At 45.6% G+C, this 24,885-nt stretch overlaps 1 protein-coding gene across 32 annotated transcripts in view; it reads left to right on the forward strand.

The window, feature by feature from the left end:
- LOC6524399 (basement membrane-specific heparan sulfate proteoglycan core protein) overlaps nucleotides 1-24,885 on the forward strand; it is a 75,785-nt gene that overhangs the window by 42,859 nt on the left and 8,041 nt on the right. For 2 of the 32 annotated variants that reach the window (XM_039377730.2, XM_039377748.2), the window contains 28 exons: nucleotides 1,783-1,893; nucleotides 2,301-2,423; nucleotides 2,642-2,773; nucleotides 2,860-2,973; nucleotides 8,853-9,095; nucleotides 9,809-9,934; nucleotides 10,283-10,510; nucleotides 10,628-10,846; nucleotides 11,077-11,154; nucleotides 11,350-11,364; nucleotides 11,847-11,980; nucleotides 12,049-12,142; nucleotides 12,225-12,314; nucleotides 12,572-12,928; nucleotides 13,005-15,241; nucleotides 15,318-16,404; nucleotides 17,069-17,254; nucleotides 18,582-18,724; nucleotides 18,839-19,019; nucleotides 19,114-19,143; nucleotides 19,244-19,847; nucleotides 19,914-20,176; nucleotides 20,483-20,750; nucleotides 20,819-21,213; nucleotides 21,335-21,794; nucleotides 21,874-22,111; nucleotides 22,250-22,424; nucleotides 24,616-24,702. In XM_039377730.2, coding sequence (XP_039233664.1) covers nucleotides 1,783-1,893; nucleotides 2,301-2,423; nucleotides 2,642-2,773; nucleotides 2,860-2,973; nucleotides 8,853-9,095; nucleotides 9,809-9,934; nucleotides 10,283-10,510; nucleotides 10,628-10,846; nucleotides 11,077-11,154; nucleotides 11,350-11,364; nucleotides 11,847-11,980; nucleotides 12,049-12,142; nucleotides 12,225-12,314; nucleotides 12,572-12,928; nucleotides 13,005-15,241; nucleotides 15,318-16,404; nucleotides 17,069-17,254; nucleotides 18,582-18,724; nucleotides 18,839-19,019; nucleotides 19,114-19,143; nucleotides 19,244-19,847; nucleotides 19,914-20,176; nucleotides 20,483-20,750; nucleotides 20,819-21,213; nucleotides 21,335-21,794; nucleotides 21,874-22,111; nucleotides 22,250-22,424; nucleotides 24,616-24,702 — 8,418 coding nt within the window. Of the gene's footprint in view, nucleotides 1-1,782; nucleotides 1,894-2,300; nucleotides 2,424-2,641; nucleotides 2,774-2,859; nucleotides 2,974-3,165; nucleotides 3,292-3,865; nucleotides 4,346-4,923; nucleotides 5,100-5,468; nucleotides 5,563-6,080; nucleotides 6,252-6,575; nucleotides 6,726-6,900; nucleotides 7,034-7,408; nucleotides 7,495-7,746; nucleotides 7,864-8,242; nucleotides 8,444-8,852; nucleotides 9,096-9,808; nucleotides 9,935-10,282; nucleotides 10,511-10,627; nucleotides 10,847-11,076; nucleotides 11,155-11,349; nucleotides 11,365-11,846; nucleotides 11,981-12,048; nucleotides 12,143-12,224; nucleotides 12,315-12,541; nucleotides 12,929-13,004; nucleotides 15,242-15,317; nucleotides 16,405-17,068; nucleotides 17,255-18,581; nucleotides 18,725-18,838; nucleotides 19,020-19,113; nucleotides 19,144-19,243; nucleotides 19,848-19,913; nucleotides 20,177-20,482; nucleotides 20,751-20,818; nucleotides 21,214-21,334; nucleotides 21,795-21,873; nucleotides 22,112-22,249; nucleotides 23,535-24,615; nucleotides 24,703-24,885 lie in introns of those variants that run through there. The other 30 variants (XM_039377739.1, XM_039377753.1, XM_039377740.2 and 27 more) reach the window with 26 other exon arrangements.

Below are 24,885 nucleotides of genomic sequence, written 5' to 3' on the forward strand. Positions count from 1 at the left end.
AACTGATCCCATTTCAAGGGAGAAAAGAAAAGAATGTAAAAGCTTTCCTTCGGTTGGGAAAATCTATTTGACACTCAGCGCGGAGGACGCAATGCAACAGTGGAGTGCAGTGAAGCTGAGTGAAGCCAAAGGAGCTGCAAACTAGTGGGAATCCGGGAATGAGTGGCAGGTGGCAGTCATTAGGAACAAATTTATAGGCACGGAGAATACGGAAGGCAGTAATTGATATAACCAATATTTAAAGAAGTCAATTTGGCACCAAGCGAATTCCCAAATAATGACTTTCATATTTGTGGCCTAAAACAATACCTAAGATACATAAGTAACATACAAATAAAATTCCAAAAAATAATACCTGTTAAATTATTGAAATAACAACGAGTGCAAAAAAGGAGGAAAAGGGAAAGGCGAAAATCCCCAGCTGGACCATAAACCCATTGCCCCTTCCCCTTCAAAATTTCACCTTTATCAAGAAAGTGCAGGCAGGAGAGAAGGTAGAAGAAGGAAAAACTTGTTTTTCGACTGAGGATTATAATTTGTAGCTTGTGTGTGTGGGGGGCCGTCAAAAGGATTAGGATCACACGTCTGGCCAAATAATTGGAGCCCAACAACCTTTGGCAGCCAAAATCCTTTTTCTGTTTGTGCCCACTATTTTGAATCTTTAATGTCAATAAGCGGCAGTTGGCAAATAAAAACAAACAGAATGCAGAGGCCAAGAAGCATCACCTCGCCGAAAAATCATATTTGGCTCCGTTTGCAAATTGACTTGAGGCGCCTTTCCTTTCCTCACTTTTTCGCCTGTCTGTCTGTCTGCCTGCCTGTGTCCGCAATGAAATTGTCAAATTGTTGCCCGGAATTTCGCTCGCCGCCTTCGTGTTGAAAATTGCCGAATGGAAAACTTTGGCGATTTGTGTGCGGCCCAAAAGTTGCTTAAGTTTTCGCCACTGCAGTTCCACATTAACTGCCACATTCGCGATGACAAATTGTTGACTTGCGGAGTCCAATAACCCCAAAACTAAGCCCCAGTTTAAATTGTGTTTATAAATGCATACACATATAATATAACCAATTATATTGCCGCTTTTTAATGACAGCTATGATAGGAATTTGTTAAAATTAACTCGTTATTATTCATGCTAAATGGCTAAACATTGTGAAGCCATTGCGATGAAATCATCGCTCATTGTTTGCTCCTGAATTGGCCTTTACTTTAAGCTGCTCTGATTACGACACCCCCTTCTCTTAAATGTTCACTTAACTTTTCTTTACTTTTAATTAGCCGCCTGCTCGCGGCTCTTCTGCTTTTTGCCCCAGCTCTCTTTGTTATCTATACCCCCTCTACGCGGAATTTTCCTGCTGCTTGTAATCAAATCCGCGTTGTGTCACTTTGAATGGGGCTGGAGAAAAAAAATTATCCAAAAATATTTGTGAAATTGCTTAAGAGTCTTGTGCTGCTTGCTGTTAGCTGCTAGCTGCTCCTGTATGAAATATTAAGCGGAGTCCGGCGGAAAAAAGGGTTCAAAAGGCCAACAGACATGCACAGGAAACTGTGGCTAACGAGGGCGGGGATTTCAGTTCAGTCCTGTCACACAACAAACACCTAACAAACTTTTGCTTTCAAGTTGATGACGGACGGGGGTGTCGGCGACGTACTCGTAGAAGTATTTCCATCGGCCGGCGGAAGTCCTTGTTAAACTGCATCCGGTTGTCATCTAATTGCAGGCTGTCAAATCCATCTGACATTCCAAATATACAATTCCACACTTTTTATGTATCTTTCAGAGTGCCAGACCAACGAGTTTAGATGCAATAATGGAGACTGCATCGATGCCAGAAAGCGTTGCGACAACGTTTCGGATTGTAGCGAAGGCGAGGACGAGAACGAGGAGTGCCGTAAGTACTAAGTGCTAATCAAGAATCCCAAGGGTGCACCTGCAATACACCCCACACCGTAGCTATTAGTTAACTGTGCGATTATACCATCTAAGACGTAGAACAAACCGATTCATCGGACACTCTAAACCTATACCAATTCGGGGTATCTAAGCTTAAAGTATATAAACAAACTGAGTACGAGCGATGCGCTCTGTCTTTGTCTGCCTTGCTCCTTAGATTAACTGCCGCTTTGATGACTAGAACTGTTTGTCTTGTAGTATCTAAGTATAAAGTATCTAAGACTTAGAGTTAAGTTGCCCCTCGAAATCCGTCCGCCAGTCAAGTGCTCTACTAACCCCATCTCTCTCTTCTCCTTTAACCCCAACCACATGCTAACCGCTACCACTAACCCAACCTACTAACAGCCGCCGCCTGCAGCGGAATGGAGTACCAATGTCGCGACGGCACACGCTGTATCAGTGCCAGTCAGCAGTGCGACGGTCACTCCGATTGCAGCGACGGCGACGACGAGGAGCATTGCGACGGAAGTGAGTTACAACCCCATCAGCCATCTATACACCCATCTACTTAACTCAAACCACCCTCATATTTCTTGTTTTCATGAAGTGTTGCCAGTCGCTTAAGTAATTCCAAAAGAGAAGGCAACACCTCAAACACAAGAAGTCGTTTTTCCACACCATCTGTCCATTTGCCCATCACTTTCAATTTCCATTTTGAATCTCCCTTCAATGCTGCCGCGGTACAGTTGTGCCCAAGCTACGATACACCTGCCCCAAGGGCAAATTCACGTGCCGGGACTTGAGCTGCATATCGATTGTCCATCGCTGCGATGGTCGGGCCGATTGTCCAAACGATCGATCGGACGAGGAGGGGTGTCGTAGGTGTTCGATTAAATGGATAAATTATCCTCGCTAAATATCGATGTCTATTTTCTCCTGCTTCGCTTCTCTTGTGGGAATGCAGCCTGTCTGTACGACAAGTGGCAGTGTGACGATGGCACCTGCATAGCTAAGGAACTGCTCTGCAATGGCAACATCGATTGTCCCGAGGACATTTCCGATGAGCGATATTGCGAGGGTGAGTAAAATACGAAGCGTTGCTCCTGGTTTATACGAATTAACAGTGGAGAAGCGGTAAGTTTATCCCTTTCCCTTCCCTTTCACTTCATTGTCAAGTCACACCACATCACCATCTCACGAAAACATTCACAAGCACCAAACGATCACTAACAAATGAGTGCTATCGATAAATATCGATCGTCGTCGCCAGGTGGCTATGATAGCGAGGAATGTCGGTTTGATGAGTTCCGTTGCGGGACTGGTGAGTGCATACCAATGCGTCAGGTGTGCGATAACATCTACGATTGCAACGATTATGCCGATGAGGTTAACTGCGGTAAGCTTTTCGTGTTATCGATAAATTGTACTGTTCTGCTTTGCTTCTACGCCTCTTCGTGGGTAACTAAAATCGATTACTGGTGTTGGTCTATCTCTCTTTCTTCCTCAATCTCCCTCTCTCTCTCCGTCTCTCTGTGTGTCTCTACCTCCGTCTTATCACATTCTTGTGTCCTCTGTGTGCCCCTTCCGTTGATATCGCTTTAATCGCTATCTGTGCGATAGTCACTTATCGAAGTGTGTGTGTCAATCGATATTTGTTTGATTTTGATTTTAACTCCAAACATTTTATTTTTCTTTTCCCCATCCCACTCGATAAAATGTGTATTGAAACCCCTGGTTTTGGTTACCGAATGCCCAAAAATTAATCGATTAACTGCACGAAATAACTGGAAAAATACCCGCAAATGCGACGATCTACAAATTGGCTCAACGACTTTTTTTAAACCTAAAAAAATGCATGTGTTATCAATACTCCCCCTAACCCAAAATCCGTGGTCTGCATGCGGTTCTACTGTGCCGTCTATCGTAAATCGTAAACCTCCGTCAAAAAATTAATACCCGGACGATAACAGTCGAAGGCGAAGAGCAGGATAGTGTGGGCATACCCATTGGCCACCAACCGCGAAGGCCAGCGCCCAAGTACGACGACTGGCTGCACGAAATGGACGCCAACGAGTACCACGTGTACCAGCCAAGTAATGTCTATGAGAAGGCCAATTCACTGAATCCGTGTGCCAGCAACCAATTCCGCTGCACCACCTCGGATGTTTGCATCCCGCTGCATTTGCGCTGCGATGGCTTCTATCATTGCAATGATATGAGCGACGAGAAGTCCTGCGAGCAGTATCAGCGTCACACCACCACCCGACGCCCTACGACCTTGCCCGCAACCAGCAGCACATTCACCACCCAGGGCCCAGGTCTTCTGGAGCGTCGCAATACCACCACCACCACCACCAGAGCCACCGAAGCAACGCAATGGCCATGGGCAACGAAACCGACAACCACCGCGACCACGACTTCTAACCCAATAACAACAGTTGGCGTAGCGAGTAGGTGTCCTTAAAAAAAAAAAAAATCGGTGAAAAGTGTAGCATACTTAAGTGGGTAACGGTTGAGTCGAATTCTTTTGCAACATAAAAAAAGGTTAAAACAAAATACCTCGAGTGTAACATCCCTCTAAAGTATTTTCGTTGCCCTAGCTTTTGTTGCAATAATACCCGAGTATAAATGGATTAATAACTGGTATAGGATAATTGTTAACATTACCTTAAAAAATCTAAGTCGCGTTGATGGTTTAGGAAGCGTTGGGTTAAGTAAAAGTGCATGCCACGATTGAAACATAGAAACCTACTTTAGCTATAATCATCCCAGACCCGCCGCACACACACACACACACACACACAAGCACAAACGCGCACATACACACCAATTACAATTTAGTTAGTTAAGCATTTAATTTATAAACTCTTTTAATTGATATGCCCCATACAGCTCATACCTGTACATAAACATACACCGCTCACGCTTGCTCTCTTTCTTTCCATTCTCGTTATGGCTTGTTTTATTATCATTGCGATTATACATATGCCCTGTTGTGTCACCCATCATCAACACCCCCCAACAACAGAAAACAACAAACAAACATATGATATAGGCGGCTCAGCCCAGACATGCCTCGAAAACATCGAATTCGCGTGCCACAATCACGATTGCATTCCGATTGAGAGCGTCTGCGATGGCATGCCCGACTGCGGACGCAATGAAGACGAGGACGACGCTCTGTGCAAGTGCAGCAGCGACAAGGTACCCACCACCCCCACCAGCCCCAGCACCTGACCACCACCCACCACCCACACACATCCCACACATGTAAAATATATACATAGTGCTTGTTAGGTAGAACGAAATGGCAAGCCGTTGATGTGGCCCAATGGATTCAATGAAAGCGGGTTTTATGCATTGAATTAAAAACAATTTCATACTCTGACATAAAATTGAGTAAATTCAATAATATATAAAAGGACATGATAATAAGCACTTTGTAGATATAAAACCCTATCTCCAACATCCCCACACATACTCAGCTGTCAGAGATGGGATCGCCGCGGCGATCTACTATTTCTGACCTGTGAACCCAGTAGAAATACACACCCATTCTCATGCTTTCTTCAGTACAAATGCCAGCGCGGCGGAGGCTGCATTCCCAAATCCCAGGTGTGCGATGGCAAACCTCAATGCCACGACCGCAGCGATGAGAGTGCATGTCGTAAGTACCACCTCTTTCGCATTCATTGTCACTTGTCTCGTCTGAAATCGGCATACAATTTAATACAACTTCAATTGGGTATATTTTAAATTAATAGTTATTCAAAGTACGCAGACCCGCCATTTATTTTCATCGACGCCTTTTCTGATCATCTCTCCTTCTCTCTAACAAGCTTTTGGTTGAATTTTACCTTTTAATAACTATAACACTCTAGATTAAGACTGAGTTCGAAGCTAACATAGGGTAGAAAGCAATTCCAATTGGTTTAACTGCTAACTGCTAGTGACAAGCCCGCCAAGTTTACTCCATTTCACAACACGCCCTTCACGTATCGACTTTTGTTGCTAACTGTACTTTCTCTTTTGTTCTCTCTTCGGCCGAAACAAACAAAACCAATATCCTGTGTAAAAACTGTCCCGTATTTTGACACCCTGAAACGTAATACTCTGCTATCCCCGCTATCGCACAACACAACACACCGCGCCCGCCCCTGAAAACTCCGATCTCCCAATCTCCAGACCTCCATGGAAGATTGAATAAGACTCGTTTGGGGGTTCAGTGCCAGGAGAGCCAGTATCAATGTGGCGATGGAAGCTGCATCTCCGGCTACAAGCGCTGCAATGGCATCCACGATTGCGCCGATGCCTCCGACGAATACAACTGCATCTACAACTACGAAGACACCTACGGTAGCCCATAGATCCATATATCCTTCCTTCCATCTACTCACCATCCATAGCTTTCGGCAGTTGCGGTCTAAGTAGCCGGTAATCCCGAAAAATACCAATGAATAATTACTGTCTGCAATGCAGTATAGATGATGTAATCCTTTATTGGCATTTTTCAAGAATCATAGGTGCTGCTATTTTAGTCGCAATTGCATCTATCCGCTTGACTGCGAATCTATCGACACGTGATCAGCGATCATAATATTTATTTCTTATCTTTCCAACTTTTCATATACCAAAACCACATTCACACGCAAAAAACCAAAAAAAAAAAAAAAAAAACAGACACCGACCCGGACAACAATCCATTGAATGAATGTGATATCCTTGAGTTTGAATGTGACTACACTCAGTGTTTGCCGCTAGAGAAGAAATGCGATGGCTATGCAGACTGTGAAGACATGAGCGACGAGCTCGAATGTCAGTCGTACACAGGTAAAAATCCCTGAATCGGGGCTAACCAAAATGGCTCCAGGTGCTACTTCCGCTAAGTCTAACGTTCTAACCAACCAACCAACCAAAAACCAATCAATCACCCACTTGCTATCAATATCATAGACCACCTTCCTCCGCCCAATTCACCTATTCACCTCATTCACATCATTCGCAGACCATTGTCTAGAGTCTGAGTTCGAATGCGATAGCTACTGCCTGCCACGCGATCAGTTGTGCAACGGAATTCCCAATTGCCAAGATGGCAGCGACGAGCGCAACTGCACTTTCTGCCGGGAAGACGCCTACCTGTAAGACCACAAAACCATCTACCACCAAAGCTTCCTATTCCTCCTACACACATACATACCTACCCCATTGAACATGGAACAAGAATAGCAATAATTGAAAGTATATATTTATATTTGTTTGGTACTTGCGCAACTAAAGTCGAAATTGATCAAAGTATAGATGATAGGTCCTACGCATCCCTATCCATTCCGTACTTCTCCTTCCATATCATAATCATTTCTTTACTTTTTCATGTCATGGCTCCTTCTACAACACACGACACAACACATAAACCACCACATCATCCATCATACTACTCGACTACACTCGAACATCACTCACCGTCGACCATCGCTAACCGAAACTCATCATCGCCCATCGTCCATCGTCTGCAGTTGCAACACCGGCGAGTGTGTGGCTGATAATCAGAGATGCAACGGCATCGGCGATTGCGCCGACGGCAGCGACGAGCGTCACTGCGGTAAGAAGTCCATCAAACTCGCTCACTGAGTGGCCCAGGGAATCACTGATTCGAACCTAGTCCCAAATACCCTGCACTACCCACCACCCAAGAATGTAGATTTGTAGTGGTTTGCTTCGCTTTTGGTACGCTTGATTTGGTCTTAGATTATATATTCGATTCGATGTATTCGATTGGCTTCGACTCGAGTAACAACCGCCTTGGCACTTTGATAGTGAGTTCTCATGGTGAAATTATCTTTTCAAATTCAAGCCAGGATATATTGTCCACCTAACAAATTAGCCTGCAACGGCACTTGCGTCAGTCGGAGAATAAAGTGTGATGGCAAACGCGATTGCCTCGATGGCTATGACGAGATGTACTGTCCCGGTAAAGAATCCACCATGTAGTCTGTAATCCTCCCCGTTTACTCCTCTCTGACTGTACTTCCTTGAAACTAAAGCTCCTTTGCCGCTCCTGGTTTCTTCTTAAATGAGGAGCTCCTCTTAAACTTGTAAAAGATCAAAATTTCAAATTCATTTCCGACCTAAATCTGAAACCAAGCCTTTGCTACTGCTACAACTTAACTGCTTTTCTTTGAACTATCAATGCCATATGAACATCTTACGCTCTACCTGGCCTGTAACCCAGCATTCCAGCAATCGTTTATAGTTTTGTCTTGTTTTGTCGTTCCATTCTTTTTGCTAACCCACACACCAACAACATCACCGTCAAACATCCACGACACCCACACCATTCAACACCACAGAGACCAACAACCACTATCCCACACAAAATGTGAATGTCATTCGACCAAAACTGGGACCCAATCCCATAATACCAAAATCCTGCCGCCCACATGAATGGCAATGTGCGAATCTCGAGTGCATCGATCACAGTTTGCAGTGCAATAACTATAAGGATTGCTCCGATGGATCCGATGAGGACCTCAGCCTTTGCGTTGGCACTGGTAAACGAGACAAGTCTTTCCCTGTCACTCCTTTAGGATACACATACAGTCATAGAGTTTGTCTTGTTTTCGAGCTTACTCGTAACCCACAGTTGTTTCCCTAGAAAAATATTATAATCCGTAAGCATTCAAATGAGAAATGAGCGATACGAGTATATCGATATAACCCTAGTAACGTAAGTCTCTCCCAACGGAACCAGGTTTGTATGTGCCCATAGACTTAGACTTAGCTGGCCAAGCTAAGACATGAGCTTAATCACAACGCCTTCTTGTCTCTCTTTCTTGCTGCGTCATCCACACATCCATTAAACCAAACCACACAAACACCACAAACACCGCAAAACCACAAAACCCTGCATGATGTTACCGATGGGCATCGGACCATTTGACAACACATACTCGTATATAGCCACCACCCGACTTAAGCCAAGCGACTGCAGTCCGGATCAGTTCTACTGCGATGAGTCGTGCTACAATCGCTCCGTTCGATGCAATGGGCACTTGGAATGCTCTGATAGCAGTGATGAGGTGGGCTGCACCATGAAGTCACTGCCATGTCCGCAGCACCAGTGTCCCAGTGGCAGGTGTTATTCGGAAAGTGAGCGATGCGACCGCCACCGACACTGCGAGGACGGCTCCGATGAGGCCAACTGTAAGTCTCCGTCTTCATCGTTCCATCTCCCATAAGCGCCCACCTTTGATGATCCTTTGATTTTGAGATCAGGGTTCGCGATCGTAAAACTTTCAAATTTTAGTGTACTCAGATCTGTGGAGATCTGCAAGATGTTAAAATTGGTTAAATTTTCAGACCGCAGTCTAAATGTATATAGGACTATTCGTTTCCTAAGCACCTTATCTTTGTATAAGCACAGCGTCTATTTTTGAGCAGCACCAATGTCAGTAAATATCAACACTGTTTTTTTTCCATTTGTAAGAGAATTTGTGCATATATCAAAGTTTGAGTTGTTAGATGGCAGAGTTTAGTCATTGTGTTTTGTACAAATCAATCCAGTACGGAATATAAGCCAACGTGTTCCCGATTTCATTTCGAATTGATGTTAAGCATAAGGATTTGGCAGGGCTACAGTTATTGCACCCAAACATTGTGTCCAATATTGCATCCAATATATCTTATGTGCCTTTTCAGTTGCTAATCTCTCTCTCTATTTCTCTATTATTCGTCTCTCACCTCGTTTCTCTATCTCTCACGCTTTCTCCACTCTGCTTTTGATCGTGTGACTATATATATTCTTGATTTTGCGTGTATTTTATTCCACTTGAACTGCTGAACTGCACCACCACCACCAATATCACATCAAAACCATTCCACTCCACTTTACACCACCAACAAAATATTGTATACAGGTACTGCCATCCTGTGCAAGGATAATGAGTTCCTCTGCTTCGATCGTCAGTTTTGCATAAATGCAACGCAGCAATGTGATGGCTACTACGACTGCCGAGATTTTTCCGACGAGCAGAACTGCATTGGTTAATAAAACACAACATCGAGTTGATTTAATTGTATTTTCTTAAGTTTGCCCAAGCAGCTGTACAGCTACAAGCAATTATCACATTTGAAGTTATTTAGCATTATTGTTTCCGACTTTTTTTTTTAAATACTAGTACAATAGATAGTTGATTTCCAATATGATTGTACTTACGTAATATGTATTTAAGTTTGCTGTAAGTCCAACTGCATGCTTTGAACATTGTATGCACCGTTTTTGATACTTTAAGTTTCTTGAAATCCGACATATGTAAACCTTACCCTTTAAGAAGTAGCAAAAATTATGTAAGTGCCTTGAACCTGACCTGTATTTTCACCTTAACCAACAGGCTGCTACGCAAATCAATTCCGTTGCAACAATGGTGACTGCGTTTCCGGATCGGCTCCCTGCAACGGCTACTCCGAGTGCAGTGACCACTCCGATGAGCTCAACTGTGGCGGAGCCCAGGAGTGTCTACCCAACCAATTCCGCTGCAACAGTGGCCAGTGTGTGAGCTCCTCGGTGCGATGCAACGGGCGAACCGATTGCCAGGATAGCTCCGATGAACAAAATTGCGGTAAGTAAATGCTCATTAGATGGTTGCCAAGCGATAGAGCAGCGATAGAAACCAGCGCATCATCATCACCGCCGAACATTGCTTCATTTGCTCGCTTATACATATATATGCCTAAAGGTCATCGCCATCCAGAGGGAACCACTGGAGTTTTCACCACCACCACCTCGACTAGCACCACCGCCATGACACCACTGCGAATCATCTGCCCGCCAACCACATTTAAATGCGAAAATGGTCCCTGTATTTCGCTGGGTCTCAAATGCAATGGCCGCGTTGATTGTCCATATGATGGTAGCGATGAGGCGGATTGTGGTCAAATCAGCAACGACATCGATCGTAAGTGGGCGACCCACTGAACCACCGAGCTGCCACAGAACCAAAGTTTACAATTAACTGTCTGGCTTCCCCCAATGTAGCTACTAACTGCGATCAAGGGCTTAGGCTACCACGCATCTATCTATCAAACTACTTATCCCCTGACCACCCCATAACCATACCCATAACCCATTGATAAACCTTCTTTATACCAGACTAATTCTGATTTACTTTCGATCCTTTTCAAACAGCCGCTGACAACAGTAACGATCGCCGATCGAACCAACTGAATCTCAAGACCTATCCCGACAGCCAGATCATCAAGGAGAGTAAGTATATTTAAGTTATAAGAAAGAGATGAATCTTCTGTCTGTTAAATGTTCCGGGAGACGTTGTTTAATCTTATATCTCATTGTTCTGATATACCTAAAATCGTTTGGAAAACCCTAATTGCCGTTCTCTGTTCTCGTTAATGCCTAACCCAATTCAAATATATAAACCAAATAATATAAAAAAAACCTCAGGATATATTAGGGAGGGTAAGTTGGCCTAACTACAATCACTGTATGCATATTAAGTAGACAATATTTCGATGAGCACATGGATCCCAGCACCATCAGCACTACGAAATTGCACGAACGAATTTGGCCACAAGTGGAGTTGTACATTGAGTCGAAATTTTCCAAACACAAATTTCTTAGAAAACCCCTGTATAGCAATGGTTATTATTAAGATGAATATTATTCGTTTTCAATATGATGCGAGTGTGGATTTCTGTATGAATAGTTTGTTGTTGTCCAAATTTCTGTTCTCTATTTATCTTAATGTTTATATGATATCAGTTATATCAGTTATTGGTTTAATTAAACAAAATTCATATTCGCAAATCCCACTACGATCAACTTTTGAGTCTCGTAAGCATACTGCATTTAGCCACCCGCAATCCCGGTATTCCTTTGACTTGCTTGTCTCTGCTGTTCAATGCGTACTTGAACCCAATTAACTAGCCTTTGTACCACAGGTCGCGAGGTCATCTTCCGTTGCCGCGATGAAGGACCCGCTCGCGCCAAGGTCAAGTGGTCCCGCCCCGGCGGACGACCTCTGCCACCTGGTTTCACCGATCGAAACGGCCGCCTGGAGATTCCGAACATTAGGGTAAGTTTCTGCCAAATCAGACAAATCTCGAGCAAGCTTAAATCACGTTGCATATACTTGTGTACCAGGTCGAGGATGCCGGCACTTATGTTTGCGAGGCTGTGGGCTATGCCAGCTATATTCCCGGCCAGCAGGTCACCGTAAACCTCAACGTCGAGCGCTGTAAGTATGATATTTACGTGTATCTAAATGCAGGTTTTGGGTTCTCTGAGGGTAAAAGATATTGTTCAATCCGGGAATGCAGCCTGGGGCGAAAACAAGTACGAGGAGCTACGTTCGAATCGCATACGCTATGGAACTGTGCCGCACATCGATCTAGAGTTCTTCGGACTAGGTAGGGTTATGTTGGGCATTAAAGGTATTAACCACCACTTCAAAAATGAAGCAATATATATCACAAGTGTTGGTTACTTCCTTGACCGAATAGAATCTTAAATAACTTTCTCTTATTCCCCTGATGCCGCTTGGCTTTGTTATTGGTAAGCTGGCTAGCCATTAAACCTCGTCATAGCTCCATAGATAAATAACACTTTTTGGCACCCTTAACTCTCCTCTCAACAGATAACGACGTTGGATCCCGTCCGGAATCAGCCTGTACGGAATACCAGGCCACCTGCATGAACGGCGAATGCATTGACAAGTCGTCCATCTGCGATGGAAATCCCGACTGCTCGGACGCCTCCGATGAGCAAAGCTGCAGCTTGGGTCTCAAGTGCCAGCCCAACCAGTTCATGTGCTCGAATTCCAAGTGCGTGGATCGCACCTGGCGATGCGATGGCGAGAATGACTGCGGGGATAATTCCGATGAGACTTCATGCGATCCGGAGCCAAGTGGCGCTCCGTGCCGATACAATGAGTTCCAGTGCCGCAGTGGTCATTGTATACCCAAGAGCTTCCAGTGCGACAATGTTAATGATTGCACAGATGGTACCGATGAAGTTGGATGCAGTAAGTATTCGTAGGATATATAAAGTTGGCTTCCATTTATAGTTACTATATACGCTAATATCCCTCTCATTCGCAGTGGCACCCTTGCCAATCCGCCCGCCACCGCAATCGGTTGCTCTGTTGGAGTACGAGGTGCTCGAGCTCACTTGCGTGGCCACCGGAACCCCAACTCCAACAATCGTGTGGCGTCTGAACTGGGGTCATGTGCCCGATAAGTGCGAGTCAAAGAGCTACGGTGGAACCGGAACACTCCGTTGTCCGGACATGAGGACGCAGGACAGTGGAGCATACTCATGCGAAATTATTAACACACGCGGCACGCACTTTGTGAACCCGGACACCATTGTTACCGTGACCCCCGTGCGTACAGATGTGTGCGAAGCTGGATTCTTCAATATGTTAGCCCGCAAATCGGATGAGTGCGTCAAGTGCTTCTGTTTCGGAGTGGCTAAGGCATGCGACAGTGCCAACCTATTTACGTATGCCATCCACCCGCCGATCATGTCACACCGCGTTGTCAGTGTCGAACTGAGTCCCATTCGACAGATTGTGATCAATGAGGCAGCCCCAGGACAGGACCTGCTTACCCTGCTCCATGGCGTTCAGTTCAGGGCCACCAATGTTCACTTCAGTGGCCGGGAGACGCCCTATTTGGCCTTACCCACAGAGTACATGGGCAACCAGTTGAAGTCGTATGGCGGAAATCTGCGCTACGAGGTTAACTACAGCGGCAGTGGAAGGCCCGTCAATGGCCCAGATGTAATCATCACTGGCAATCGCTTTACCCTAACCTATCGCGTTCGCACTCAGCCGGGACAAAACAACAGGGTTAGCATTCCATTTGTGCCAGGTGGCTGGCAAAAGCCCGATGGTCGCCGGGCGTCGCGTGAGGAGATCATGATGATTCTGGCCAATGTGGACAATATCCTGATTCGACTCGGCTACCTGGATAGCACCGCTCGCGAAGTGGATCTTATAAATATTGCTTTGGATTCGGCAGGCACTGCCGATAAGGGACTGGGTAGTGCCTCGCTCGTGGAGAAGTGCACGTGCCCACCTGGTTATGTTGGTGATTCGTGTGAGTCCTGTGCCTCCGGTTATGTGAGGCAGCCCGGTGGACCTTGGTTGGGTCACTGTGTGCCGTTCATCCCCGAGCCCTGTCCATCCGGAACCTATGGAGATCCCCGTCGCGGTGTGCCCTGCAAGGAGTGTCCGTGCCCACTAACCGGCAACAATAACTTTGCCAGCGGCTGTCAACAGAATCCTGATGGCGACGTGGTTTGCCGTTGCAATGAGGGCTACACGGGCAGGCGGTGCGAACAGTGCGCCGCTGGATACCAGGGCGATCCATTGGCTGCGGGAGGAGTTTGCCGCAGAATACCCGATACTTCCTGCAATGCGGATGGCACCTATTCCACCTACAGCAATGGAACCTGCCAGTGCAAGGATAGCGTAATTGGCGAACAGTGCGACACTTGCAGGCCAAGGAGTTTCCACCTCAATTCGTTCACCTATACCGGTTGCATTGAGTGCTTCTGCAGTGGAGTGGGCTCGGATTGCGATAGCAGCACGTGGTATCGCGATCAAGTAACAAGCACCTTTGGACGTTCGCGCGCCGATCATGGATTTGCTTTGATCACTAACTACATGCAAACTACGCCAGACACCGTACCTGTCTCCATGGCCGCCGAGCCCCACGCGTTGAGCTTTATAGGATCGGCTGAGCAAGCTGGAAATACGCTATACTGGAGTCTGCCAGCCGCGTTTCTGGGTAACAAGCTTTCCTCATATGGAGGCAAGCTGACTTACACCCTAAGCTACAGTCCCCTGCCCAACGGAATTATGTCGCGGAACAGTGCCCCAGATGTGGTGATCAAGAGTGGCGAGGATCTAAGGCTCATTCATTATAGGAAGACACAGGTTGTCCCCAGTGTGGCCAACACCTATTCGGTGGAAATCAAGGAGAGTGCCTGGCAGCGCGGCGACGAAGTCGTGGCCAACCGTGAGCACGTTCTGATGGCCCTTAGCGATATTACGGCCATCTACATTAAGGCCACATATACCACTAGCACCAAGGAGGCCTCGCTGCGCAAGGTGACTTTGGACGTTGCCACACCCACGAATCTTGGCTCTTCCCGTGCCGTCGAGGTGGAACAGTGCCGCTGTCCCGAGGGCTATTTGGGTCTCTCTTGTGAGCAGTGCGCTCCTGGCTATGCCCGCGATCCGGAGGGCGGCATTTATCTGGGACTCTGCCGGCCTTGTGAGTGCAATGGACATTCCAAATATTGCAACATCGATACCGGCGACTGCGAAGTGAGTACTTAACTCGAAGTAGCAAGGCGATGAGGAGACAACTAACCAACTTTAACTAACTTTATCGTATTTCCAGGAATGCTCTGACAACACCGAAGGACCAAGCTGTGAGCGATGCGCTGCAGGATATGTGGGTGATGCCACCCGTGGAACCAGCTACGACTGCCAACCCGATGAGGGCTACCCGCCCCCGCGTCCTCCGGCACCCGGCAACCAGACGTTGGAATGCACGGCCTATTGCCAGATAGAGGGCATCTACAATTGCCGCGGCAGCGAGTGTCTGTGCAAGAGGAATGTGATTGGTGACCGTTGCGATCAGTGTCGCCCCGGAACCTATGGACTGACCGCTCAAAATCAGGATGGCTGCAAGGAGTGCTACTGCTCTGGAGTGGCCAGCCAGTGTCGTTCGGCAGCTCTGTACCGCCAGCTTATACCGGTGGACTTTATTCTTAACGCACCGTTGATTACAGACGAGAACGGAGTTGTGGCGGACACGGAGAACCTAATTCCCGACATATCTAGGAATATGTATACTTACGCGTATACCTCCTACCTGCCCAAGTACTGGAGTCTCAGGGGAAGCGTGCTGGGCAACCAGCTATTCTCGTACGGCGGCCGCCTGGCGTACAGTCTAATAGTGGAGTCGTTTGGCAACTATGAGCGTGGCCACGATGTGGTGCTCATTGGCAATGGATTGAAGCTCATCTGGTCTCGACCCGAGGGAAATGAGAATCAGGAGGAATACAATGTACGACTGCACGAAGACGAGCAATGGACCCGCCAGGATCGTGAATCGGCCCGACCGGCTTCTCGCTCCGATTTCATGACTGTGCTCTCGGATCTGCAGCACATCCTAATCCGAGCCACACCCAAAGTGCCCACGCAAAGCACTTCGATCGGCAATGTCATTCTGGAGAGTGCGGTGACCACTAGGACGCCGGGAGCTACGCATGCTTCCGACATCGAGTTGTGCCAGTGCCCAGCCGGATACTCGGGCACTTCCTGTGAATCCTGCGCACCGCTCTACTACCGCGATGCCAGCGGATCCTGCAGCCTATGTCCGTGCGAGGCTTCCAACACGGAGTCCTGTGACTTGGTCAGTGGCGGCTACGTTGAATGTCGTTGCAAGGCGCGTTGGAAGGGCGATCGGTGTCGCGAGATCGGTGAGTGATGAATTAAAATCGTTTCGTATCTAATCGTTACTCATAAAATGACATTCGTCCTTTTGCCGCTCTTCCTATTTATAATCACTGGCCTTCTAGCCATTCTTCTGCCATACCAAACTACATGAAATACTCTTATACAATATGCTCGTGCTTTAAGCCGGTGTCCAATTCACGTTCTAGGTTATACCGTATTCGCGTACATGTACGCGTGCAGAAGAAAGTCACTCCCATTTTTAGTCTATATGAATTTGAAATACCCACATAGATTATGTCTAAGGAACGCCAGGTCGAAAGTTGAACTGTCCGTTTATAAAATAGACCTTCGTAGTTTTTAAAACGATAACCAGAAAAACTAGAATCCCCACAAAAGTAAACCCTTTGAAGCATTACGATTTTGTGTAACCTTTTCACATTTTTCGACCTTTGGAAACGGCGTAATCTAAGTTGTAGGTGTTACACGATCGGATAACCGATTAATGAAATCTTACCTGTTTGATTCATGTTCTCCTTTCTCCCGGACCTTGTTACCCATTCTTTCTCCGCCATCAACTCTGAACCCAATCGAATTTCGATGCCAAACAATATTTAACAAAAAAAAAAAAACCAAATTTTAATTTGCAATCATCAAAACCAACAAAAATTCCATCCATCCACATTCTAGACACATCGCCCATTATCGAAGAACCGCCCCAGATATGTGATTTAAGCAGGGGATTCTGTTGCAGCGGCTTTCAGTTTGATATCGCACCGAATGAGACAATCTCGTTCAATGACACACTGCAGATATATAAGGGCAACAGAATCATAGGAAATATGACCAAGCTGCGCTACGGCTGTCCATCGCGAGGTTCGCTCCAAAACTCTCCGATCCACCACTGAAAATGAAAAACCACTGAAAACCACTCAGGCGTCTACAAAACACCACAACTGTTGCTTTCCTAATACTCGTTCCTTTATCTCTTTCACACCGGCACTCCTAAAAAAAACTCCACTCTACACCCTATAAAACGAATCTTCCCAGCTTAGATATGTGTAAAGATCTGTAGATCTGTGTGTAGAGCGAATCTAACTCGTATATCTGTGACCTAAACCCCAAGTCCACGTGGAAAGTCTCACAAACTCTTGTATTTGAGTTAGCTCCTGTATACCGCCTCTCCGACCTACCGCCTCTCTTTCTCTGACTCTGTATATGACCTTTCGGTGACTTAAATATCACTTAGCTAGTCTATGTGTCTTAGTACTTGTCTTACCCCAAAAGTAGTCTTTGTTCACTATGTACAGATGCCAGCGTAGTGCCTCTGTTCCTTCGATCCCTTTCTGACAAGTCCCACCATAACGCTCTTGTCTCTCTCTTTGTCTTTGTCTCTGTGTGTATCATATATAATGTGTATCTTAGCTATCAGTCTATAACGTCAGCGATTACAAAGCCAACAAATATTGGCCCCGAAACGCGTTGGAGTAGCTTATGACTTTGCCATAGATACTCATAGCAACTAACCCGTGGTTTAAAACTGATTTCTGAATTCCAAAGTACGATCCATAACTGCGGCACACGAATCACAGGTGATATCGTTAGAATAATGACTAACAATTAGGTGACCTTGATGACTGATTGCCTTCGACAACAAATTCAAACTTACTGACTAAATACGGATTTCCAACATACTGCTAGAATGTATTATCAGTATCTATTGTTTGCATTATGAAAGCTAAGCCCTAAAGTAGTGGTTAAATTACTTCAAATATTAAAACTAACCATTGAGAATAACTTTGATAATCTTGAAACGCACTGTCTCCGTGTTTGTTAACCAATCTGTCACCTAACCCTCGATTCTATAGGTTAGCTGGAGTCATCCCAACTCAGAGGATGCACATTTAAAGAAATCAAACTTAAACCCCTAATTCAACCTCCTGACTCCGTGCCCAACTAGGAGTCATTAAGTCGCAACCACATGTCACTAACACAGTCGAAGGACCACTTTAGACGCTTTGAGTTCTCATTTTTTATACTAAAAATTGTACAAACGCCTATATGAACATCATGATAGCGAAATCAATGTTAAGAACTCAACGCGTTTAGAGTGGACTTTACTCACACCGCAAGAAACTCAGTTTGTGGGAAACCACCAGGGTAGTTAAGGTATTTGTCTAATCGATGTTCCTCGCCACCCTAGACACCAACGATCCAACCGATGCCGGCACCGACGATCCCCTGCTCACCCAGATTATCGTGTTGATTCAAAAGCCGGAGATCACCATTGTGCCAGTGGGCGGCTCCATGACCCTCAGCTGTAGCGGTCGAATGCGCTGGAGCAATGTGAGTTTACAGGATTATGTATATTTTGTCCAGGAATAGATGATTCCTAAACATAATTGGCGTAGTGTGAGATTATTGTGTGATTATTAACGTATTGCATTTTGTATCGTCCAGAGTCCAGTCGTCGTCAACTGGTACAAGGAGAACAGTCGCCTGCCAGAGAATATTGAAGTCCGAGGCGGTGATCTGTATCTGTACGACCTGCAGATCAGCGATTCTGGCGTCTACATCTGCCAGGCCGTCAACAACGAAACTGCCATCGTGTCTAAGGACTCTGTATCCATTACCATAACCAGTAAGTAATGCTTAACAAATTAGCATTAGCAAATATCAAATGCCAATACCTAATCAATCGCTTAACCTTGTACCAATTGCGGCGTTTATCAAAGGATATGCCCAGGAAATGCTGGCACGCTACGGTATTTTACATTTTTAACACAAAGAATAAGATTTAACCTCACTTAACACCCTATAATCTATGAAACTTAATATTGACGCACGGTATATTATACCCTACAGAGAAAGACCAGCTTTCACCGGCCGAGATTGTGAATTTGCCGAGCCAAGTGACATTCGAGGAATACGTAACCAACGAGATCGTCTGCGAGGTGCTCGGCAACCCACCACCCAGAGTCACGTGGGCGCGAGTGGACGGCCATGCGGATGCGCAAAGTACCCGGACATACGACAACCGTTTGATCTTCGATTCGCCAAGGAAATCGGACGAGGGTCGCTATCGCTGCCAGGCGGAAAATGAACAGAACCGTGATGAGAAGTACGTGGTCGTCTATGTTCAGAGCAATCCTCCCCAGCCACCGCCGCAGCAGGATCGCTTATACATCACACCGGAGGAGATCAACGGCCTCGCCGGCGAATCCTTCCAGTTGAATTGTCAATTTACAAGTGTTGCCTCTCTGCGCTACGATTGGTCCCACGATGGTCGCTCCCTTTCTTCGTCGCCCGCCCGAAATGTTCAGATCCGTGGCAATGTCCTGGAAGTTCGCGATGCCAGCGAACGCGACTCCGGCGTCTACACTTGTGTGGCCTATGATGTCCGCAGCCGGCGCAACTTCACCGAGAGCGCCCGTGTTAACATCGAGCGACGTGAGGAACTACCACTTGGGTAAGCACAAAGTTCATAGAGTTTAAACGAAGAAATGACCTTAATGGAGGAACTCATATTTCACAGCAACAAACCGATCATCGAGACCTTGGAGCAGAATATCATGATCATCCAGGGCGAGGACTATAGCATCACCTGCAAGGCCAGCGGATCGCCATATCCCACGATCAAGTGGGCTAAGGTGCACGACTATATGCCCGAAAATGTCCACATCAGTGGCAACGTGCTGAGCATCTATGGCGCGCGATTCGAGAATCGTGGTGTCTACTCCTGCGTGGCCGAAAACGCCCACGGATCCGATTTGTCCAGCACAAGTATCGACATTGAACGTAAGTTTTCAGGTGTCCATGACCCCTTATGAGTTGCGGTTAAAGAAGTAATTAGAGGTGAAATAGGGTCAGCAACAATTCTTTGACCGCATCTTCTCTCAACTCTTTCTAAACACAAAGATGTCCCACTAACGATGCCTTTGCTCTATTTCGTACTGTTGTCTCTCTTCCAACACAAACACTGAATACCTTGCCCCCCCCCCCCTTTTTTTTTGAATTTTAATTTGTATAACCTTTTGCCCCCGCCCCCATCTAAACCCTTGTTGATCCTTGATCTAAATAAAACCCAAAACTTTGCCATGCAAGTGCACAAGAGTGGAGTTGGTAATAAGACAGGTCCGCACAGTCTGATCCTAATACTAATTGGTGCCACCACTGTGGTTTACTTGCTTGCAGCCCGGGAGCGGCCGAGTTTAAAGATTGTATCGGACGCCCAGCAAACATTTTCGGTTGGCGCCCCGGCATCCCTCTACTGCAGGGTAGAGGGCATTCCCGAGCCGACCATCGAATGGGTTCGCGTGGACGGCCAACCGCTGTCGCCGCGTCACAAGATCCAGGCACCCGGCTACATGGTGTAAGTAGTGTGCAACGTCCTAAGCTTAATCTACAATCAGTTCATATACATTTATCAATTCTCTGCAGGATCGACGATATTCAGATCCAAGACAGCGGCAACTACGAGTGTCGAGCTAAGAACATAGTCGGCGAGGCGACCGGCGTGGCCACCATTACCGTCCAGGAGCCAACTCTCGTACAGATTGTGCCCGACAACCACGACCTCAGGCTAACGGAGGGCGATGAACTCTCGCTGACCTGCGTGGGCAGCGGCGTCCCAAGCCCGGTAGTCGAATGGGTTGATGAATTGGGCGGAAAACGGGATCTGTACAGCCCCCCTAGCAATACAGCAATTTATAAGATCTACCGAGTGACCAAGGCGGATGCAGGCATATACACCTGCCGTGGACAGAATGAAGCGGGTAACGATGAAGCTCACGTTCGCGTTACGATTCAAGAAAGGCGCGGCGATATCGGATCAGGTATGTTGAAGACAAATTAATTAGGTCTTCTTTACAAGCAATCTTAAATAAAAGTTGTTCCAATTGTTTAAATTCATATAAGAATACAGACTTTAACGCCCAACTTATGTGCACTTCACAGCCGATGATGATTCTGATCGGGATCCCAGAACCTACATTCCGTCACAACCCCAACACACTGGCAGCCATCAGCCGAGCAGCAACCAACGCCTGCCCACTGACTTTGGCGACAATGTCACCCTGACCTGCGACTTGTACCAAAACGTGAACACAATATGGGAGCGCGTCGACGGTTCACCACTGCCCCACAATGCCTACACGGTGAAAAACAAGCTGGTGATTGTGCGCGTGGAACAGCAGAATTTGGGTCAGTACCGCTGCAATGGAATCGGTCGCGATGGCAACGTGGAGGCCTATGTAGTTAGGGAGCTGGTCCTTCTGCCCCTGCCCAGGATCAGGTTCTACCCGAATATACCGCTGACCGTAGAGCTGGGCCAGAACTTGGACGTGCACTGCCAGGTGGAGAACGTGCGTCCGCAGGACGTCCAGTGGAGCACCGACAACAATCGACCACTGCCCAGGTAGAAAAGTGTTTGCTGTGATACGCAATCAGGTATTGCTTGATACTAACCCCTTACATCCCATCTGACTCCACTTCAGTTCGGTTCGCATCGTGGGCAGCGTCCTGCGCTTCGTGTCCATGACACAGGCGGCCGCCGGCGAATACCGCTGCTCCGCCTCCAATCAGTATGGCAACCGATCAGAGCTCGCAAGGGTGGTGGTAAAGAAGCCCGCCGTTTTCCAGCTGGTTCCGCAGTCCCAGGTGCAACAGCATCGCGAAGGTGAAAGCATTCAACTGCAGTGCAGTCTTACCACTCAGTACGGCGGCAATGTTCAGGTAAGTATCCTTTTGAATACGTCCCAAGCAAACCCAATCATAACCCATCCGTTCACCTGAGGTAGTTACCTTTTGGCCACATTCTATATCCAGATGTATATCTTCAGTGATGGTTAACCGATTTCATGCTCGTTACAGTTCAACTGGTTCCGCTACGACGGAAGTGCCCTGCCGAACAACGCCCGCCCGGATAGCCAGGTGCTGGTGCTGACCAATTTGCGACCCGAGGATGCGGGCCGCTACATCTGCAACTCGTACGACGTGGACCGAAGGCAGCAATTGCCCGAAGTCTCCATCGACTTGCAAGTACTAAGTGAGTAATCGCTACGCGTTAGGTTTTGAGGTTTGAGGCCCCGGCGGAATCTTCGACTCCGGCTCAGAGTCGGTGGAGTTGGATCCGCCGGTCCGCAGTCAGAAGATGTCGTGTCCGACAAGCAACCTTACTTCCATTTCGCCCCCCTTCAAAAGAAAACGCATAAGTACCCCCACCAACACGAAATGCCCACTCTCAAGTGGGTTTACTCAAGAGAAAATCTATTTTGAACAAAAGCTTGTTAGGCCAGCCCGAAAAATCGAAACCAAATAATTAAGAAAGAAACTGCGAAAAGAGTAATAATGCTTAATAATGTATAAGAAAAGGAAGAATTTTCAAGGATTAGGCTTTGTTAAGCAGGTTTGATCGTTCGCTGATTTTACTAATTCCCCACTGAATTGAATGATATATATATATACACACCCATATATGTATATGTAATACTCCTATATATAAACACATCAATGTACTCGTATCTGTTAGCCTAAAACTCAAAATCGACCATAAGCAAATGGCACGAAGTCGATGTCAGAGATAAACACCCTGTATATATACGCAAACGGAAATTGTCAGTCCCCCCCAACAACTAAAAACGAGCAATATCTCTATGTATGTATATATGTGTGTAGCGCTATAGGCTATAGGCTATAGACGGTTCCAGGGTACTACGAAAACACTCTGTATATAACAAATGACCAGCAAACGATATAGATATAGATATCGATATCGAAATAACTGAACGAACTTTGGTGGTGGAGTGACAAACGAAGGGGACAACTACCAATCATGTAGTAATTTTTAGTTCAAGTCCATTGCATGCAAACAAAGTCCGAATCCGATCAATTTCCGAATGTTATTCCATTATTTTTCTTAACCAATTGAAATTCTAGCAATCTAAGATCTGAACAATCGAAATTATACACCACACGCACACTTATATATAAACATATATAAAAAACGAACATTCTTACAACTTGATAAATCTTAAGCTTACCTAAATGGCTGCCAAAAACATTTCTAATACGATACATTTAAGTAAAGCCCACTTAAAGTGAGAAATAAACATATTATTAACATTAAAAACTTGCACAGCGCAATGTGTAAAGCAAATTGTAACATATTCTTTTTATTTACATGCCAAGCTCTTGCAGACTCCATTTCTCAGTTATAAAATGATATTTGTATTATTTGATTTAATTTTTCAGAGTTTATTGTTTTTATTATTTTATTATTATGAATTTTCAATTGACTGTGAGTAGTAGATGGTATTACCACTTGTGGATCTGCACGGGTATTCAGAGCATCGGCTGACCGATTCTGGCCATTTTTCGTTGCGTTTTTATTAACATACGATATAAAACCGTTATGGTGTCGGCTCCTCTCCTTTTCTTAATCGCTACTGACCCTTGGTGTTTGTCCATATCAGGCCCATTAGGAGTTAAGTTAACTATATTATAATTTGATTTTATTATCGTGGTTATTGGTTGTCAACTGTTTGTTTGTGTTTGTGTTTTTGTGAATTAATATGTGTATCTATTATTTAAGCACTGCACACAATCCACTGCCATTTTTTTCAACACTCCATTCTGGAGTTTCTACAACTTCACTGAACTTGCACCGAAAGCACAAGAAAAAAAACAAAAATACCAAGTAATCCAGCACCATTTAAATAAATATAAATTGTAAATAATAAACTTAGCTTTGGTCCTGAATCTGAATCAGTCAAAATCAGTCAAACAGTCAGATGCAAATGAATCAGTTGAAATAAAGAATCCGTTGAGTCGTAGGTTTTACAGTTCCACCTACTCTTTTTTATGCAAATGGAACACATTGATTAATTTGATATTTTGATATTTATTTCTTCCTCTCTCACGCTCTTCTCTCTCTCTCTCCCACTTTCTTACATGTGCGCTTGTTGAAATATTTTTAATTACTCTTTGATTTGAATTGACTTAAACTGTTTAATTGGCAAATGCTATATATGATATGATATGATATGGTACACTGTGTGCGCTTTTGCTGTTCCCATGTCGAAAAACCGTAAAACAAACCATAAAACTTTAAAACAAAACGTATAACCGAAAAAAAACACACAAAACACAAACAAATTTAATGGTATGGCATGCAACTGCATTCAATCCAATCCAATGATCGATCAATCGAACGACGCGACGCGACTACAACTGCCCAGGAGTTACTCCCCAGTATCCTTACAATCGGTACAAGGGCGGTGTCTCCCTGAAGGACACGCCCTGCATGGTTCTGTTTATTTGTGCAGGTGTGTTACAGCCACTGCCGCCTAACCAAATCTAATCGCAGCGATCCTCCATTATACGATTTTTATATATATTTTTGTATTTTGTATTTTATTGAGTTTCCCCTCTTGATTTTTGTTTGACCTTATTTTTCGTTTATTAATTATTTTGCATTTGTTTTGTATTATTATTCTAATGATCTTATA

The sequence above is a fragment of the Drosophila yakuba genome, chromosome X, assembly GCF_016746365.2.
Source record: "Drosophila yakuba strain Tai18E2 chromosome X, Prin_Dyak_Tai18E2_2.1, whole genome shotgun sequence".
NCBI lineage: Eukaryota > Metazoa > Arthropoda > Insecta > Diptera > Drosophilidae > Drosophila > Drosophila yakuba.